This window comes from Bombina bombina, chromosome 10 (genome assembly GCF_027579735.1).
Source record: "Bombina bombina isolate aBomBom1 chromosome 10, aBomBom1.pri, whole genome shotgun sequence".
Classification (NCBI taxonomy): domain Eukaryota; kingdom Metazoa; phylum Chordata; class Amphibia; order Anura; family Bombinatoridae; genus Bombina; species Bombina bombina.
The window spans coordinates 57,709,803-57,730,299 of NC_069508.1; the positions used below are offsets into that span (position 1 = coordinate 57,709,803).

Below are 20,497 nucleotides of genomic sequence, written 5' to 3' on the forward strand. Positions count from 1 at the left end.
AGGTACCCTGTGCCCACAGTCTGTGAGATGGTCTGACCCCCTATTACTGTATATAATGACACTGTTTAACCCAGCAGTACTGTATATAGTGAGTCAGTGACACAGTCTGTAATCTGCTGGTGAGATGGCTGACCTGATCCTACCCGCCCCAGTACTTTATAAAGTGACCACAGTAGTCTGTGACATAGTCCAGCCCCCGTACTATATATAGTGGTACTGTATAGTGACACTGTTTACCCCCTCCCCCCATGCTGTAGTAACAAGGTCTGTAATTTGCTGGATCCACAAACATACACACACACAAACATACATGCATAAATGCACAAACAGTCACATACATACATACATACATACATACATACATACATACATACATACACACACATACACACACACACACACACACATACATACACACACACACACACATACATGCATAAATATACACACAGTCACATACATACATACACACACACACATAAACACCAATGGGTAAAACAGAAAGACTAACCCCTGTAGTCAGATACACTAGTGAAGCATCATGTCACACTCACATGATATCAGTTCAGGCAGTGGCAGGTCAACATTTTTTATTAAAAAAAAATATGTTTTTGTTTTTTTTTAAGCTGGGCCCCCATCCTTGGGGGCCAAGTCACAGTTATGACCTCTGCACCTCCTGTAGTTTCGCCCCTGAACTCATGATAACATGCGCCAAATGTCTAATTCCTAGGCTTTGGAAACAACAAAACCACCCACTTTCCCTCAATGGATATCTGAAATGAACCAAGTTATCTCTTTAGAAAAAATGCACTATTGCTTTATTAGAAAACATGATTTTATTCTCTACATAGTCTTTCTATGAAAGGAAAGACCACATACACAATAGCCAGCAACCAGAACAACCACACTACCCTACCTAAACTATATCACATATTAAAATGTTATGACTATAACGGCTTACACTCACTTCCAGTGCCTTGCGGACTTTAGATGTATAGGATATGTCTTCCCTCCCTATCCCTTATCCTTCTTTTGTATAGAAAAATTGGTTGAATATAAGGTACTCCATGCTTGATAGCTGTAACCTATGTCAATTTTTCTTCATGTACTACTATGTATATTTATGTGTCATTCTTTATGTTCAACCTTAATAAAAAAAATACATATATATAAAAAATGGTGGCCTGGAGTTTCTATGTAAAATACTTTATATATATATATATTATATGATTTTCACTTCTTTAAAACTGTAAATCTAGACCCCGCTTCCTTGCTTCTTAGTAACTTTCTAAGAGACCCTTAACTGATATGTACAATTGTGAACAGCTTTTTATAGGGAACAATGAGCCTACATACACGCTAAGTTTAAACTCGTGCATGTTTTGAACTCATGGGGGCCGATATGTCAAGTTCCGTATGCTCGCCGGAAACAGAAGTTATGAAGCAGCTGTCTAAAGACCGCTGCTCCATAACTTGTCTGCCTGCTCTGAGGTCGCGAACAGAAATCAACTCGATCGAATACTATAAGGTTGATTGACACCCCTAAATCTGCAGGGGACAGCATTGCACCAGTAGTACACAATAACTGCTGGTGCAATGATAAATGTCGACACTGTATGCTGTCGGCATTTATTGATGTGCGGTGGACATGATACGCTACATTGTATCATGTCCGCTCGCACACTAATAAATATACCCCATGGTCATGAATGCTCATTTCAGATTACAAGTTCAATAATACATGCCTCAAAGCACATTACTTGCAACCCATAAACCAGTGATGGCAAACTTCCGAAACCCAGGGAGCCGCAGATCAGTATTTTAAAAGCCTTAAGGGTCACATATTAGTGTATGGCTTTTAAACTATATAGCGCTGTTCAAATAACCGATAATAATAATAATAATAATAATAAACTAACAACATATTTCTTATGCTCTCCCCTACAGAGGGCTCTTTTAAGTTGTGGCCACCAGAAGCACCGTTTTAGTCCACCCCTCCTTTTCTGGGTGGTAAGCAACTATGGCACACATTCTTAGATCTACTAAATGTGTGAAGGGGTGTAAGCTCATGAGCGTGCATGTGTCTGGAGCACTATATGGCAGCAGTTTTGCAAGAATGTTATCCATTTGCATGTCGACTAGATGGCAGAATTATTTCCTGCCATTTAGTGATCCAGACACCTACCTAGGTATCTCTTCAACAAAGAATACCATGGGAACCATGATAAACTGATCTGGTAGAGTGGGCTATAAAACATCTTGAAGGAGACTTTCTCGCCTCCAAGTAAGCCTTGTGAATTTAAAGCTTTAACCCAGAGACTAAAATAGCAGCTGAGCCTTCTAGCCTTTATGTGGACCTGAGAAATGACTGAACAGTTTAGACAATTTTCTAAAATCCTTTGTAGCCAGAAGATAAAATGTCAAAGCTCTAACAACATCTAAATTATGTAGAAGCCTTTCTTTAGAATTTTTAGGATTAGAACAAATAGAGGGAAATAAAAATACATTTTTGCTTTTGTCTGAAGAAACTAATTTTGGCAAAAAAAAATCTAATTTAGTTCTTGCTTTATTCGAACTATCACTCTTGAAACAGACCCTTTGGTAGAAAAATGTAAGTGAGACGAAAAGATCAAGGAGCTAGTAGACTGTCAACAAACTCTGCCTGAGAATCCTCAGATCTTACAAAGTATCTGGGAAGCTTGATGTTTTACCAACAGGTGATCAGGTCTATCTCTGGAAGACCCCAACCTCTCTACAATATGATTACAGACATCAAGATAAAGAGAATATTCGCCAGGATGAAGAGATTGGCAATTTCTCACATCCGGGAAAAGAATCACTGCAATGACACAAAAATTGTTTTTTCCCCTTTAGAATTTGACAAAACTCCTTTATTACAAAGGAAACTGCATGTTCCGGCTTGATGATTGATATAATCCAGACTTGTGACATTGTCTGACCAAAAACTTGTCTCCTTTTCCAGTAGAGCCCAGCTTTGAAGAGCCTGGAAAAAAGCACAGAGTATTAGTACATTTATTGGTAGACTCCAAGTGCCCTCCTGGACCCACGTACTGCACCCTAGCCTGAGAGACTTGTATCTGCTGTAATTCTTGTCCAGATTTAATGGATAAAGAAAGCCCCCAGGGAAATGGACTTCTGATCTATTCCCCATGAAAGAGCTTTGTTACAGGATAGAAACAGATCATTTGGAAAAGCTGGCTGTATTCCTTGCACCATTTGCTTAGTATGCAAGTTGGAGAGGTCTCAAATTAAACCATATGTGATTTTTTCTGATGCTGCAATCATCATACCTAGCACCTTTATGCATAAAGCTACAATAGGGTTGGAAATGAACTTTAGATTCACATAAGTTGTCTGTAACTTTCATTTCCTATGATCTGTTAACAACAGTCTCATTGATATTGTGTCTAGAACAACTCCCAGGAAAGAGACTCTGGTTTAAGAAGACAGGAACCTTCAGAAACATTGATTTTTTCAACCATGTCATTTGAAAAAAGAAAAAAAAAGGTTTTTGGTATGAGATATTGCTAAAGGTAAAGATTGGTCATCCAGGTGTGGAGCCACCAAAATACCTTGAGCTCTGATTATAGACAATGGCATTCCCGAGACCATAGTGAAAATTCTGGGGGCTGTAGCCAGACCAAATGGTAGAGCCACAAACTGAAAATTTTTGTCCAGAAAAGCAAATCTGAGATACTGATAATGCTCCTTGTGAATTGGGAAATGAAGAAAAACATACTTCAGATCTATGGTGGACAGATATTGGCCATGTTAAACAAGAGGAATGATAGTCTGAATTGTTTCCATTTTAAAAATAGGAACCCTGAGAAACGTGTTAAAAGATTTTAGATCTAGAAGTGATCTGAAAGATCCGTCTTTTTTTAGCAACTATAAAAAGTTTGGAATAAAAGCCCAGGCCTTGTTCTGACATAGGAACTGGAACTATCAACCCAATGAGTTCTAGATCCTGAATGCATTAAAAAAGAGCTGAAGCCTTTACTGGGTTGTTTGGAATTTGGGACAGAAAAAACTTTCCGCTGGAAGGCCTCCATCTGCAGCCTATTCTGAATCCCTAGCACATAACGTTTAGAACCCAGGGATCTCAAACAGACTGATCCCAGACCTTCTTTAAAAGGTGTAATTTACCCCCTACCAAAAGAGGATCCATATCGGGACCACACCTTCATGCTTACTAGTAGAAGGGGAGGGCTTATGACAGATTGGACTTATTTCAAATTGAGGAAGACTTCCAGAAAAATCTAGAATAATCATTCCTTTGTGAAGAAGATGAGTTTTGGTTCCTAAATTGACAAAAGAAAAAGCTCTTTTATCTCCAGTCACAGTAGAAATGATTGTCAAGCCCCAAACCAAACAATATCTTTCCTTAAAAATGAAGGGTTAAAAGTCAGTTTTTTTAAACCTAGTAAGATGACCATGACTTCAGCCACAAGGCTCTTATGGTAAAAACTGTTAATGCCATGTTCTTAGCATTAATCCGTATGATGTCAATGATTGCATAACAAATTAAAACTGCAATTATATGTTTCAGGGGAACAGCACCCACCAGTTGGAGTCCAGGGCTTGCCAACGACTACATTCAATTCAATCAAAAGAAATGGAGTCCAGCTCCCAGAGGAAGATTGGCACATCCCTGTCTTGGATCTGGCAATTGCAAATCATTGATCAAAGTAGATGTCTTTTATCATCCAACCCATAGGAAAAAAAAATGAGATCAAAGATTATTTGACATGCAAGGCCAATTATGTGATATACTTAATTAAATGTCCCTCTGGTCTGGTTTATACAGGTGAGATTACTAGGGAGATAAGAGAGAGGATCAATGAACATAAGTCCAATATTAGAAGATGCTCCTGTCTTCTCCCACTTCTTAGATATGGGACAGTGTGAGTCAACTTAGGTTCCAGGTGATTAATATAGTTTCTAAACCAAGGAGGGGGGGAGATAGAGAGCATCTTTTAAAAAAGACGTAGATGTATTGGATTTACAAACTAGACACACTACATCCAAAAGGTCTCAATTAGGACTGTGATTGGACATTATTTTGGCGAAATACTTTTTCTGTTTCTCTGTTTTTTTTAGTTGAATTCTATTTTGGTATATAATGTTGTGCCTCAATTCATCTCATTTTATGTGAGTTTACATGTAGACAGATGTACTACTGTTATTTTAATGATAGAAATGTCTATTTCCTATTTTGTAAATTAGATAATTTCAAAAGATATAATAATGACTTTAGAGCACTAGTACATTGTACTATAGGAAATGAGGTTTGGTGCCATAAAAGTGTATAAAATGACTCTGTGTACTTGTAATTTTAGCTGACATGACTAAGGGCTAATAAGTGGCCCGAAACGTTGTCCCCTTACCCATGTTGTGGGATCAATTAAGGGTTTCTATTTTTCTAAGTGAGGCTGGATTCCATTTCTTTGGATTCAATTGCATCACAAATTAAAACATTCACTGAACTAATAAACAATGGTGAAAATCCTAGTCTATAGAGTCATCTGAAATTTTAACAAATAAACTGTCACACCAAAGAGTAGAGGCTGTTACAACACCGTCAATACTAACAGCTGGCCTGAATAAGAAGCCTGCTTGCTGAAGAGCCTTTCCATAAAAGGACTCCAATTTTGGTCCATAGGATTCTAAAGCGATAGTAGTGTGTTTTGCTAAGGTAGAAATGGCTCCATCAACCTTAAGGATAGTTTCCCAAAGTTCTAAATTAGAAAAAGATAACGGAAACATCTTTTTAAATTTCAGGCTGGATCATAAGGAATACTAGGCCTTGATTATTCCTTTTTTGATTACTTCGGAAATTGCATCAGGGACAGGAAAAACCTCTGAAACTTCAACAGCAGGTTTGAAAATTAGATCCAGTTGCTTATTAGATTTTTCCACAGCAGGTTTAGGATCTTGAACTCCTAAGCTTGAATATAAAAGAGGATGAATCTGAGTCTTTTTCAGTGACTGTTGATCATCAGAAATATAATCACCTTCAGAAGACATATATGAGGTATCAAAATCTGAATAATTGAGAAGCTTTTTTTGCTGATTTAACCTTTAAAAATTCAGAATGGGAAGATAAATTCACGGTATGTTGATTATCAAACTTATATCTTTTGCACTTACTTGGAGAAGGCAGAGCTCCAAAATTTCGGAATCAGTTGAGAGCACAAAAAATTTAAACCCTGGAGCAAACCTGTAGAACTCTGTTGTAAAGAGCAAACAGAGGGAGGATAGACTCCATTAGAGGCAAGAGCAGGAAATAGATTGATTGGCATGCATCAGGTGATTCATACAAGCATTGTAAAGCTTGGGTACAATACACATTTAAATTGAACTGTAAAATCAGAGGGTCTATCCTCTAAAAGGATCTAAGTTTATAGTATTGGGGACATTTCCAGAATGGTCCAAAGCAGAAAAAGTGTAGTCATATAAATACAATTTTAATCCACCACAGGAATTATTTCTGAACTGTAAGCAGAATAATAAACTAAATAATTCAGGAATCTTTATGGAAAATACAGAGAATAAACAGGAGATTAGACTCAGGTGTAACACTGGTGAACCTCGAAGTGACAAAATTACAGCACTTAAAATGTTAAGGGTCAGGTTACAAGTGGCGTGTTAAATATTTTTTCCAATTGTGCGCTAACACTACTAAAAGTAAACTAATGCAGATAGCACACATATTACAAGTTGAAAGTAAAAAGTTAGCGTGTAAGTGAAACCTGATGTGTGCTAACTTCAGGACTTCAATGGAGTGCGCTAACCCAACACCGTGTTAGACTAACTGCGCTAAACCCGAAGTAAGTTATTATTTTCCATTCCAATGTTCTTCATTTAGAGGAAAACATTCTTTTTATTTTAAAATATATATATAAAATAATTTTTGTGAAATATATATCTATACCTATATATACTGTATATATATCTTTTAACCTTTATAAATATAAAAAAATATTTCTGTGAATATTTTTTGTTAGATAGTGCATATATGAGTGAAACACTTTATTTTAATATACTTATATTGGGCTTGGTGCAATATATTTACCCTTTACGCTAGGTCTTTACTCACGCTAACCCAATGAGCGCAAATTGTGTTTGTTCTCAAGCACACCCATTTACTTTCAACTTGTAATATGCACGCAATTTTGCGTAGTCGCAATATTAACCCACACTATCTTTAGCGCTAAGTATATACTGAGGATATCTTTCCCACTTGAAGCTGTAGTAGTGATAATGCCAGCAACACAGGAGAAGCCGCTCAGTGTATAATATCACGCACACGAGAAGAGGCGGGAAATCAAACACATGACACAATTAAACCGTGCACTGCAGAAACTCCCGTAGTAATACTTGCAACTCCCAGCAATTATACATGTCATTGAAAAGCACGCTAAACTGTGTGGGCAGAGTGACTCTGGAGTGCAAAAAAAGAACGAGCTGTGCAAAAAGGTCTTAGTGCACGCTATGGGAGTTCCTCTGATGAAAGAGCTTGTCTGTATAGCACTAGCGATGACATAAAAGAATTAAAATGGCCAAATAAAATTGAAGCAACCTCAAGTTGTCCAGCTTAGCCTACAGTCCACCCCTGGCAATCGAGGGGAACCAGCCCTTGCTCCTTTCTCTCCAACTTTTTGCCCTGGATTCTGGAAATAGAATGGTGGACGATATACTGATGACAGCAGAGACTTTGAGAACTTAACTGGACCGTATAATATAATATACAAAGACCTTTTGTTTGTTAAAATCCAACCAGTGGAGCTCAGGATGTGTTATCTTTAAAATAACCTTTCGGAAAGAAAACGCATATTAAAAGTGGATGTTTAAGCATATCAACCAAAGCATCGTAACGCATTCTAAATTTGTTAGTGCGCCCTATACTTTTAATGAATAGTGCAGAGAGTGCTATTAGGGAGCTCATTGGGCTTGAATTACAAGTTAAGTGTTTCACTTGAGTGCAAACCAAAATACCACTGTAAAATGTAGTGCTTTTTAAGACCTGAAAGGGACACTGGACCCAAATTTTCTCTTTCGTGATTCAGATAGAGCATGACATTTTAAAGGGACAGTATACACTCATTTTCATATAACTGCATGTAATAGACACTACTATAAAGAATAAGATGCACAGATACTGATATAAAAATCCAGTATAAAACTGTTTAAAAACTTACTTAGAAGCTCTCAGTTTAGCTTTGTTGAAAAGGTAGCTGGAAAGCCCACTGCAAGTGGCAAATAAGACCCTCCCCCCTCCCCCTTCTTTTGCATATGAAAAGACCCTTTACACAAACAGGAGCAAGCTGGAAAAGGTAACTGACGGTATTCACATAAAACTTTGGGGCTTGGTTAGGAGTCTGAAAATCAGAGCAATGTTATTTAAAAATAAGCAAAACTATACATTTTAAAAAAAAAAAACGTTATGGGCTATATAAATAGATCATCTACAAAACATTTATGCAAAGAAAAAATGAGTGTATAATGTCCCTTTAAGCAACTTTCTAATTTACTCCTATTATCAAATTTTCTTCATTCTCTTGGTATCTTTATTTGAAATGCAAGAATGTAAGTTTAGATGCCGGCCCATTTTTGGTGAACAACCTGGGTTGTCCTTACCGATTGGTGGATAAATTCATCCATCTATAAAAAGTGCTATCCAGAGGTCTGAACTTAAAAAAGCTTAGATGTCTTCTTTTTTAAATAAAGATAGCAAGAGAATGAAGAAAAATTGATAATAGGAGTAAATTAGAAAGTTGCTTAAAATTACATGCTCTATCTGAATCACGAAAGAAAAAAAATTGGGTTCAGTATCCCTTGAAGTAAACTATTGTTATTTATAGTATAACATAGAACTATATGTGGTACTCCACCACTTGCACACCATTGCCTTAGCGCACCATCGGATTGGTGCTTGAGCGATATCCAACATGAATTTTACTGTGTGCCCCCATAAAAGTCTCTTATGTGAGGGATTAAGTGCACCTTCGCTGGCTACTATGCAGGCATTAGAGTGCTCTAGACTATCACATGGACAATAAAAATTCACTTTTGAGCACAAAAAAACAAAGGCGCTTTGACTGAGCTTGAGTGATGATAACTCACAATAGAGCTAATATTTTTTATATTTATTGTGGTGGTTATCTACTAAAACTGTATATCACCATTATAGTAATGAATGCATTTTTATATTTTCATAAACACATTTCTGTACCTTGATGTTATCTTCCGTTTCCAAGTGTTGGAGAAAAGCCTTGAATTGGTGTGAAACAGACTTTGTAGTTATGCCCTATGCATACAGAGAAGAAAAATAAATACATTGTAGACAATTACCTATTCTAATATTGTGCGCATCAGCAATTTCAGCTGGTTTTGACTTACGCCTGATACATTGGTCATTTGACCAAGCTGCTGAAAAAATTCTGCAATATTTTGAGTGTCAACGTCAAGAATAGGAAGTTTTCCTCCAACAGAAAATCCTCCATATCTGTATGAAAACAATTATTTAAAAGTTACATACACTTATTAGAACAGGGAACACTCATAATAAGGTTTTGACAACCACTCGTTGGTATAGGTTTCTCATTTATATATTTATGAACATTAAGTTATTGATTTCTTTTTATAAGACACAAATACAGCACTGAGTAAACCCTTATGCCAACCACACATCCAGCAATGATTAACCCCTTATGCCAACCACACATCAAATACATATTGTGAAATTAAAGAACGGTGATATTGGAGTGCCGTTGTATAGTCCAGCATAAAGCACACAGATTAAAAAGACAGCTACTGCATCAAGGAATACAATATAATTTTAAAATTCCTGTGGGACTTATTATTTCATGTTACATTTTTTATAGAGTTTGAGTCATTCGCCCAAGGTTGACAATATTTTAGGAATTGTTTTACGAATTTGTGGAGATTGTTGTGTTTAAATAGTATGAATGGCTATGAATATATTAATTAAGTGAATATAATCAGGGTTCTAAAGATTGTTTGACTCGAGGAATTGAAACCCTCAGGAGATACATTGTAATAGTAATAGTTTAGCACGATTGCCACCAATTGGTAGTAGTGGAACGAAGGTATGAAAGCCTCTTAAATTTACATATACAGATGTAACCAATAAAACGTTTTTTGTACAATTTTATCCATCTGATCTCTAAGTAAGAGACTGAAGAATTATTACCCTTTATATGAGAATAACATCTTTAAGAGAATACTACTAAGATAATATCCAATTTAATCCCAAAATTTTATATTAAGGGAAATACATATTGTGTAAGACACATATATAATCCATGGTTATTTTGATTGGGAGACCACGACAAGGGGATAGATTGTATAAGGTTGAAAATCCATCTTAACCTGACTGCTTGTAGCGCCCTCTCTAATTTTTTGCTTCTCTAAACTTAACATTTGACTATCTAGGAAGGAGGTAGTATATATTGAGTGGCAAAGTTGGGATTAGTTTAGCGCTTCACTTCATAACTGACGTTACAACCACACATCCAGCAATGAATGACCCCTTATGCCAACCCCACATCCAGCAATGATTAACCCATAATGCCAACCACACATCCAGGAATGATTAACCCCTTTTGACAACCACACACCCAACAATGATTAACCCCTTATGCCAACCACACATCCAGCAATGATTAACCCCTTATGCCAGCCACACATCCAGCAATGAATGATCCCTTATGCCACCCCACATCCAGCAATGATTAACCCCTTATGCCAACCACACATCCAGCAATAAATGACCCCTTATGCCAACCACACACCCAACAATGATTAACCCCTTTTGCCAACCACACATCCAGCAATTATTAACCCCTTATGCCAAGCACACATCCAACAATGATTAACCCCTTATGCCAACCCCACATCCAGCAATGATGAACCCCTTATGCCAACCCCACATCCAGCAATAGTTAACCCCTTATGCCAACAACATATACAACAGTTATTAGCTCTTTTCTCTAAGTCACAAATAGAGCCTAATTGATGCAGCCAGCAGTATACATAAAGATATTTTTTCAACACTTTCGGACAATCAAATATATGCCTAAATTACAAGTGGAGTGTAATCGCAATGGCTGAAGGTGCGTTACCCTTTGCGTGACCTTGCGCTAAGAATAGTTTATAATCTGGTAGTTTAAGTGGATGGTAAAAATGTTTATCAGAGAATCTTAATGCAGTAGACACATTTTTTAGTATGCCCTATACTTTGAATGGATAGTGCAAGGTGTGCTATTATCGCCCAAGTGCTGAGTTAACATAGCGGTGGACAGTAGAAGGGGAAAGGGTAAGAGAGCCATTGTGGGGAGATCAGGGAGGTGGAAGGGTGATAAGGGTTCTCTACATTACAGAAATTAAAAATAAATTAAGAAATATATTTATAAAATATAAGCCCTAAACAGCATACTGGCACACTGTCTGCCAGTACCTAAGATGGTGGTGACCATTGGGGGTGGGATCAGGTAGGTAACAGGGTGTGGGAGGTGTAAGGTGGGAGGGTAATCTCCACACTACAGCAAAAAGTAACCTTACAAGTCAACTGAATAACCCGTTCTCTGCCAGGTATTTCAAATGCGTGGTGCACAGTTGCAACGTGTGGCCTTCCAATTGCCAAAAACTAATGGCAAAGCCATGCATGTCTGCTGTTTCTACAGAAAGTGCGACCCTAGAGAAGCTTTTACAACCATTTTTTTTCTTATGAATGCACTAGTTACAGGTATGTGTAAACAATTTCAGTATGAAAGAGTTAACAATTTTTTTTATATGATCTTATTTTGCAACAAAACAGTGACCTCAAATATACCAAAATGATCCTAGATCAATACCCTGGGTTATCTGCTTTACATAAGTTCAAAGTAGACAAGCACTCCAGAGATCAAGTCACAGGTGCCCAGGGTGCAACAGATAGGCAAATAGAGTAAAAGAATGAGTGCACTCACCAGGACTTTTCAGAAATGTATTCCAAATGTGTGAACGTTTTCGGGGGTTTAGCCCTTCCTCAGACATACAAATTAACAATGTGAATAAACCCACACCAGACACCCTTATGTAAGGTAGACCACCCAATCATTCGCTCTCCAGAGTAAGGTGCCACCCACATGATGATGTCACCCCTCCAGCAACGAATGAGAGTGGCCCAATTACAATTATAATGTGAAGCAGCAGGATATTGGAATGTATACAAACAGATGTAGAAAAACAAAAAAGCAAAAAAGCATAGGTAAATTAGTTAAACACTAACATCTTTGTTAGTTTAAAAAATAAACACATAAGCAAAAAAGCAGAAAGGAATGTTTGTAAAATAAACACGTAAACACATAGGTAAATTAGTTAAACACATAAGTAGAACAGGTCAGCACCTAATAGAGTAAGTCAGATGAAAAATGGGCAGACAAGGGAAAATACATAAAATCCAAAGATGTTAGTGTTTAACTAATTTACCTATGCTTTTTTGCTTTTTTGTTTTTCTACATCTGTTTGTATACATTCCAATATCATGCTGCTTCACATTATAATTGTAATTGGGCCACTCTCATTCGTTGCTGGAGGGGTGACATCATCATGTGGGTGGCACCTTACTCTGGAGAGCGAATGATTGGGTGGTCTACCTTACATAAGGGTGTCTGGTGTGGGTTTATTCACATTGTTAATTTGTATGTCTGAGGAAGGGGCTAAACCCCCGAAAACGTTCACACATTTGGAATAAATTTCTGAAAAGTCCTGGCGAGTGCACTCGTTCTTTTACTCTATATATATATATCATAGATAAATTAAAAAAACAAAGGCTCTATCTCTGCTTAAATGCTAAAAATTCTTACTTTGGGCAAGTTTTTCTCTGAAATGTTCAGTAGAGCAGGGTAAAAGCGAGAAGTTATTGGAAGCCAGGAGTTATATGAACCCTCCTACTAAACTAGATAGTCCCAATGTGAAACGTGGAAAGACTGTACACGCCCCAATCATTAGACCCCAATACAAGTAGCTGTAGCGGCTTGGTGACATGCCACCAAACCACCCCAAAACAAAAAGGAATATGTTTAGAGTCTGTGTCCAGCAGAAAATAATGTTACAATGAAACTCCTCAAAATGTAGTCTTTATACAAATTTCTGTTCTAGGGTTAAGAGTCTAGATGGCCTTGCATTTCTACTATGAACTGAAAACAGCAAATTGTTGCTGGCAAAATGCTCATATAGCTTAGGAACACTTAAAGGGACACTGAACCCAAATTTTTTCTTCCGTGATTCAGATAGAGCATGAAATGTTAAGCAACTTTCTAATTTACTCCTATTATCACATATTCTTAATTCTCTTGGGCCTAGATTTAGAGTTCGGCGGTAGCCGTCAAAACCAGCGTTAGAGGCTCCTAACGCTGGTTTTGGCCGCCCGCTGGTATTTGGAGTCAGTGATTAAAGGGTCTAACGCTCACTTTACAGCCGCGACTTTTCCATACCGCAGATCCCCCTACGCCATTTGCGTAGCCTATCTTTTCAATGGGATCTTTCTAACGCTGGTATTTAGAGTCGTTTCTGCAGTGAGCGTTAGAGCTCTAACGACAAGATTCCAGCCGCCTGAAAAAAGCAGGAGTTAAGAGCTTTCTGGCTAACGCCGGTTTATAAAGCTCTTAACTACTGTACCCTAAAGTACACTAACACCCATAAACTACCTATGTACCCCTAAACCGAGGTCCCCCCACATCGCCGCCACTCGATTAAAATTTTTAACCCCTAATCTGCCGACCGCCACCTACGTTATACTTATGTACCCCTAATCTGCTGCCCCTAACCCCGCCGACCCCTATATTATATTTATTAACCCCTAACTTGCCCCCCACAACGTCGCCGCAAGCTACTTAAAATAATTAACCCCTAATCTTCCGACCGCAAAGCGCCGCCACCTACGTTATCCCTATGTACCCCTAATCTTCTGCCCCTAACATCGCCGACCCCTATGTTATATTTATTAACCCCTAATCTGCCCCCCACAACGTCGCCGACACCTACCTACACTTATTAACCCCTAATCTGCCGAGCGGACCTGAGCGCTACTATAATAAAGTTATTAACCCCTAATCCGCCTCACTAACCCTATCATAAATAGTATTAACCCCTAATCTGCCCTCCCTAACATCGCCGACACCTACCTTCAATTATTAACCCCTAATCTGCCGACCGGAGCTCACCGCTATTCTAATAAATGTATTAACCCCTAAAGCTAAGTCTAACCCTAACACTAACACCCCCCTAAGTTAAATATAATTGTTATCTAACGAAATAAATTAACTCTTATTAAATAAATGATTCCTATTTAAAGCTAAATACTTACCTGTAAAATAAATCCTAATATAGCTACAATATAAATTACATTTATATTATAGCTATTTTAGGATTAATATTTATTTTACAGGTAACTTTGTATTTATTTTAACCAGGTACAATAGCTATTAAATAGTTAAGAACTATTTAATAGTTACCTAGTTAAAATAATTACAAATTTACCTGTAAAATAAATCCTAACCTAAGATATAATTAAACCTAACACTACCCTATCAATAAAATAATTAAATAAACTACCTACAATTACCTACAATTAACCTAACACTACACTATCAATAAATTAATTAAACACAATTGCTACAAATAAATACAATTAAATAAACTATCTAAAGTACAAAAAATAAAAAAGAACTAAGTTACAGAAAATAAAAAAATATTTACAAACATAAGAAAAATATTACAACAATTTTAAACTAATTACACCTACTCTAAGCCCCCTAATAAAATAACAAAGACCCCCAAAATAAAAAATTCCCTACCCTATTCTAAAATACAAAAATTACAAGCTCTTTTACCTTACCAGCCCTGAACAGGGCCCTTTGCGGGGCATGCCCCAAGAATTTCAGCTCTTTTGCCTGTAAAAAAAAACATACAATACCCCCCCCCCAACATTACAACCCACCACCCACATACCCCTAATCTAACCCAAACCCCCTTAAATAAACCTAACACTAATCCCCTGAAGATCTTCCTACCTTGTCTTCACCATCCAGGTATCACCGATCCGTCCTGGCTCCAAGATCTTCATCCAACCCAAGCGGGGGTTGGCGATCCATAATCCGGTGCTCCAAAGTCTTCCTCCTATCCGGCAAGAAGAGGACATCCGGACCGGCAAACATCTTCTCCAAGCGGCATCTTCTATGTTCTTCCATCCGATGACGACCGGCTCCATCTTGAAGACCTCCAGCGCGGATCCATCCTCTTCTTCCGACGACTAGACGACGAATGACGGTTCCTTTAAGGGACGTCATCCAAGATGGCGTCCCTCGAATTCCGATTGGCTGATAGGATTCTATCAGCCAATCGGAATTAAGGTAGGAATATTCTGATTGGCTGATGGAATCAGCCAATCAGAATCAAGTTCAATCCGATTGGCTGATCCAATCAGCCAATCAGATTGAGCTCGCATTCTATTGGCTGTTCCGATCAGCCAATAGAATGCGAGCTCAATCTGATTGGCTGATTGGATCAGCCAATCGGATTGAACTTGATTCTGATTGGCTGATTCCATCAGCCAATCAGAATATTCCTACCTTAATTCCGATTGGCTGATAGAATCCTATCAGCCAATCGGAATTCGAGGGACGCCATCTTGGATGACGTCCCTTAAAGGAACCGTCATTCGTCGTCTAGTCGTCGGAAGAAGAGGATGGATCCGCGCTGGAGGTCTTCAAGATGGAGCCGGTCGTCATCGGATGGAAGAACATAGAAGATGCCGCTTGGAGAAGATGTTTGCCGGTCCGGATGTCCTCTTCTTGCCGGATAGGAGGAAGACTTTGGAGCACCGGATTATGGATCGCCAACCCCCGCTTGGGTTGGATGAAGATCTTGGAGCCAGGACGGATCGGTGATACCTGGATGGTGAAGACAAGGTAGGAAGATCTTCAGGGGATTAGTGTTAGGTTTATTTAAGGGGGTTTGGGTTAGATTAGGGGTATGTGGGTGGTGGGTTGTAATGTTGGGGGGGGGGTATTGTATGTTTTTTTTTACAGGCAAAAGAGCTGAAATTCTTGGGGCATGCCCCGCAAAGGGCCCTGTTCAGGGCTGGTAAGGTAAAAGAGCTTGTAATTTTTGTATTTTAGAATAGGGTAGGGAATTTTTTATTTTGGGGGTCTTTGTTATTTTATTAGGGGGCTTAGAGTAGGTGTAATTAGTTTAAAATTGTTGTAATATTTTTCTTATGTTTGTAAATATTTTTTTATTTTCTGTAACTTAGTTCTTTTTTATTTTTTGTACTTTAGATAGTTTATTTAATTGTATTTATTTGTAGCAATTGTGTTTAATTAATTTATTGATAGTGTAGTGTTAGGTTAATTGTAGGTAATTGTAGGTAGTTTATTTAAGTATTTTATTGATAGGGTAGTGTTAGGTTTAATTATATCTTAGGTTAGGATTTATTTTACAGGTAAATTTGTAATTATTTTAACTAGGTAACTATTAAATAGTTCTTAACTATTTAATAGCTATTGTACCTGGTTAAAATAAATACAAAGTTACCTGTAAAATAAATATTAATCCTAAAATAGCTATAATATAAATGTAATTTATATTGTAGCTATATTAGGATTTATTTTACAGGTAAGTATTTAGCTTTAAATAGGAATCATTTATTTAATAAGAGTTAATTTATTTCGTTAGATAAAAATTATATTTAACTTAGGGGGGTGTTAGTGTTAGGGTTAGACTTAGCTTTAGGGGTTAATACATTTATTAGAATAGCGGTGAGCTCCGGTCGGCAGATTAGGGGTTAATAATTGAAGGTAGGTGTCGGCGATGTTAGGGAGGGCAGATTAGGGGTTAATACTATTTATGATAGGGTTAGTGAGGCGGATTAGGGGTTAATAACTTTATTATAGTAGCGCTCAGGTCCGCTCGGCAGATTAGGGGTTAATAAGTGTAGGTAGGTGTCGGCGACGTTGTGGGGGGCAGATTAGGGGTTAATAAATATAACATAGGGGTCGGCGATGTTAGGGCAGCAGATTAGGGGTACATAGGGATAACGTAGGTGGCGGCGGTTTACGGAGCGGCAGATTAGGGGTTAAAAGTGTAATGCAGGGGTCAGCGATAGCGGGGGCGGCAGATTAGGGGTTAATAAGTGTAAGGCTAGGGGTGTTTAGACTCGGGGTACATGTTAGAGTGTTAGGTGCAGACGTAGGAAGTGTTTCCCCATAGGAAACAATGGGGCTGCGTTAGGAGCTGAACGCTGCTTTTTTGCAGGTGTTAGGTTTTTTTTCAGCTCAAACAGCCCCATTGTTTCCTATGGGAGAATCGTGCACGAGCACGTTTTTGAGGCCGGCCGCGTCCGTAAGCAACTCTGGTATCGAGAGTTGCATTTGCGCTAAATATGCTCTACGCTCCTTTTTTGGAGCCTAACGCAGCATTTGTTTGAACTCTCGATACCAGAGTTAAATTTATGGTGCGGCCAGAAAAAAACCCGCGGAGCGTTAACAGCCCTTTTACCGCCAAACTGCAAATCTAGCCGTTGGTATCTTTATTTGAAATGCAAGAATGTAAGTTTAGATGCCGGCCCATTTTTGGTGAACAACCTGGGTTTTTCTTGCTGATTGGTGAATAAATTCATCCACCAATCAAAAAGTGCTGTCCAGAGTTCTGAACTAATAAAAAAGCTTAGATGCCTTCTTTTTCAAATATAGATAGCAAGAGAACGAAGAAAGATTGATCATAGAAGTAAATTAGAAAGTTGCTTAAAATTGCATGCTCTATCTGAATCACAAAAGAAAAAAATTGGGTTCAGTGTCCCTTTAAGTAATTGATTTCAATGCAACAAACATCTACTACTTTTAGAGCAGTGGTATCCAAATTTAGTTCTGGAGAGACTCACATGGAACTGGATTTATACATATGCTTGAACTCAGACAACATAATCAAACTGAACTGAGTATTACAAATGTAATCTTTAAACTCACTTTATCCCTTACTCTGGGGATATTAATCTAAGTATGGCAAGATAATTACTTGTGGTTATGCAGAGAGATCCCTGGATCCTAACATGCGGCATCATATAGAACTAGAGTTGTTATTTATTATTTTTTTTTTTTTTTTTTTTTTTATTCAATAGTTTTTATTGATTTTTTGTTTCAACACAATACATATGACAAAAAAAAGATAAGTTTACATTCAACATTTGAAACAGTGTATAATTGCAGTTTCAGAAAATAATGATCAGTGGTATATTTATAGAAGGCTGTGGTATATCCTGAAAATAAAATTGCATGAAAAACATACATTTCAATGAGAATACAATCAATCTTTGGTTGCTGATAAGCTGTCCTATAATAGTGTCTCCTTTACACAGGGCAGTGGGGTAGGGAGGGGGAGGGAGGAAGGAGAGGATCAGGGGGGAGGGAATGGTAGGGTGCTGGAGGGGTATGTAGAGTTCAGAAATGAAGGTAGAATTCTAGATTGTCTTTATTTTGTGTTTTAGATTTCTCTGTCTTCTTTTAGTTTATAGAGTCCTTGTTCCCAAATAAAGAACATATCATTGAAGGAGTCTGGTTTTCCCACATAATAATAATGTTGTTTTTCTAGTTTCAGTACGTGTCCTACTTCTACAACCCATTGTGTGTGTGTTGGAATGTTTTGCGTCTTCCACTGTCTGGGTATCAGTCTCTTTGCACAGGCTAACATCAATTTGAGGAGTTTCGTGCGATACAGACAGTGTATTGGTGGGATCATGTTAAGCAATACAATTCTAGAGTTCAAGGTGATTTCTAAGCCTAAGATTTTATTAGTACACCTCTCTATATTTTGCCAGAATTCTGATAAGAGGGGGCACCCCCACCAAATGTGGGTCATTGTCCCCAGTTCTCCACAGCGTCTCCAACAGGTTGGTGAAGCAGTGGGATAAATATATCTAAGGCGCTGGGGTGTTAAGTACCATCGGGTGAGTATTTTATAATTCAGTTCAGATATGAACAAGGAGGTTGAGACAGAGTGTGTCATTCTGAAGCCATTTCTCCACTCTTCCTCAGTGAAGTTATCTATCATCTCTGATTCCCATTTCATAATAAAAGAGGGGTGTTGAACCGGGGAATTGCGTCTTAGTAATTTATAGGCTAGCGATAGGTGGGCTTTTTTGCACTCGGGGTTTATACATAGTTTCTCGAAAGTAGTCAGTGATCTAAATATATTAGCTTTAAATGCGTTTTCTGAAAGCGCGTGTCTTATTTGAAGATATGAGTACCAGTTATGAAAAGGTGGCCCTAGTTCCTCTTGTAATTTTGATCTATCCTTAATCCTCCCTGATTCCACTAGTAGATAAATAGGTAGGTTGTGTAAATGTTCCTCTTTGTTCACATGGGAGAAAAAGGAATTCTGTAAGAAAGTCTGATTATTCAATAGTGGGGAGAGAGGGGAAACAGAAGTGGATATGTCTGCAAAGTGTGTTATCACGTGGTCCCACACTTCTAAGGTGGCTCTAACATAGTTATTTCGGTATGCTAGCTGAGGTCTTTGAGACTTGGGCAGCCACGCCACGTCTCTCATGGATCTGATCTCCAGGAGAGAGCTTTCAATTTGTATCCAGTTATTTATTATTTTTATTGCAATTTAAGTGGAGATCCAAAACAATTAGGGATCAATTTATCAAAGCGTCAATCTCAGTACATTTGCCGGCGTCAAAACGCTAGCCAGATATCGCTGCCGTGGACCTGAATACGATCTCCTTATTTATCAAAAAAGCCGTCAAAAACACGCGCGTCAAGTACGGACTGGTGTTAACTAGCAGTCATCGATGTCATGGTTATTCGGGTTTTTCTTATATTTATTTATACCATTTCATTTCTGTCCATGAACAAGCACATTTCTCTAAAGCTAATCTTTTTATTTTTCATCTGTTAATGTACAAGAAATAGCTACATTTATACCTCAACAAACAATATCTCATAGAAAGTTATTTTATATTGATTTGTTATACAAAAAAATCTGTTATATGATACTTTCACCTAAATGAATGTGTATTTGTATTTGTAGAAGTCATGATATGCTTTTATCTTATTTCTTTTTTTATAAATGATTATTAATGCTAGAATTTGTACATATATCTTTGCACATACTTGTATATATATAAATGTGTGTGTGTGTATGTGTTATGTCAGAAATCTTTTGCAAACATATTTACATGCCCCTAAATTCCTTTTTTTGTACTAAACAATGTTGTCTTTCATATCTCTGTGATTATTTATAACACTATAAGTATATAGTGTAAATGTATTATTATTCTGAGCAGGAATAATTCCAAATATAACCTAATCAGGGTATCATATGTATTTATTTGCAATTAATGGATATTTTAAGAGCTAGGCCAGTTTTCTCTCTGTACATGTGTAACCCCTCCTGATTGTAATCTAGT

General features: G+C 37.6%; 1 protein-coding gene across 1 annotated transcript in view; it reads right to left on the reverse strand.

The window, feature by feature from the left end:
• ABCA4 (ATP binding cassette subfamily A member 4) overlaps positions 1–20,497 on the reverse strand; it is a 382,609-nt gene that overhangs the window by 65,805 nt on the left and 296,307 nt on the right. The window contains exons 35-36 of the mRNA XM_053693132.1: positions 9,424–9,529; positions 9,257–9,331 (exon numbers count right to left, since the gene is read on the reverse strand). Of these exons, the coding sequence (XP_053549107.1) occupies positions 9,257–9,331; positions 9,424–9,529 (181 nt within the window). The remainder of the gene's footprint in view (positions 1–9,256; positions 9,332–9,423; positions 9,530–20,497) is intronic.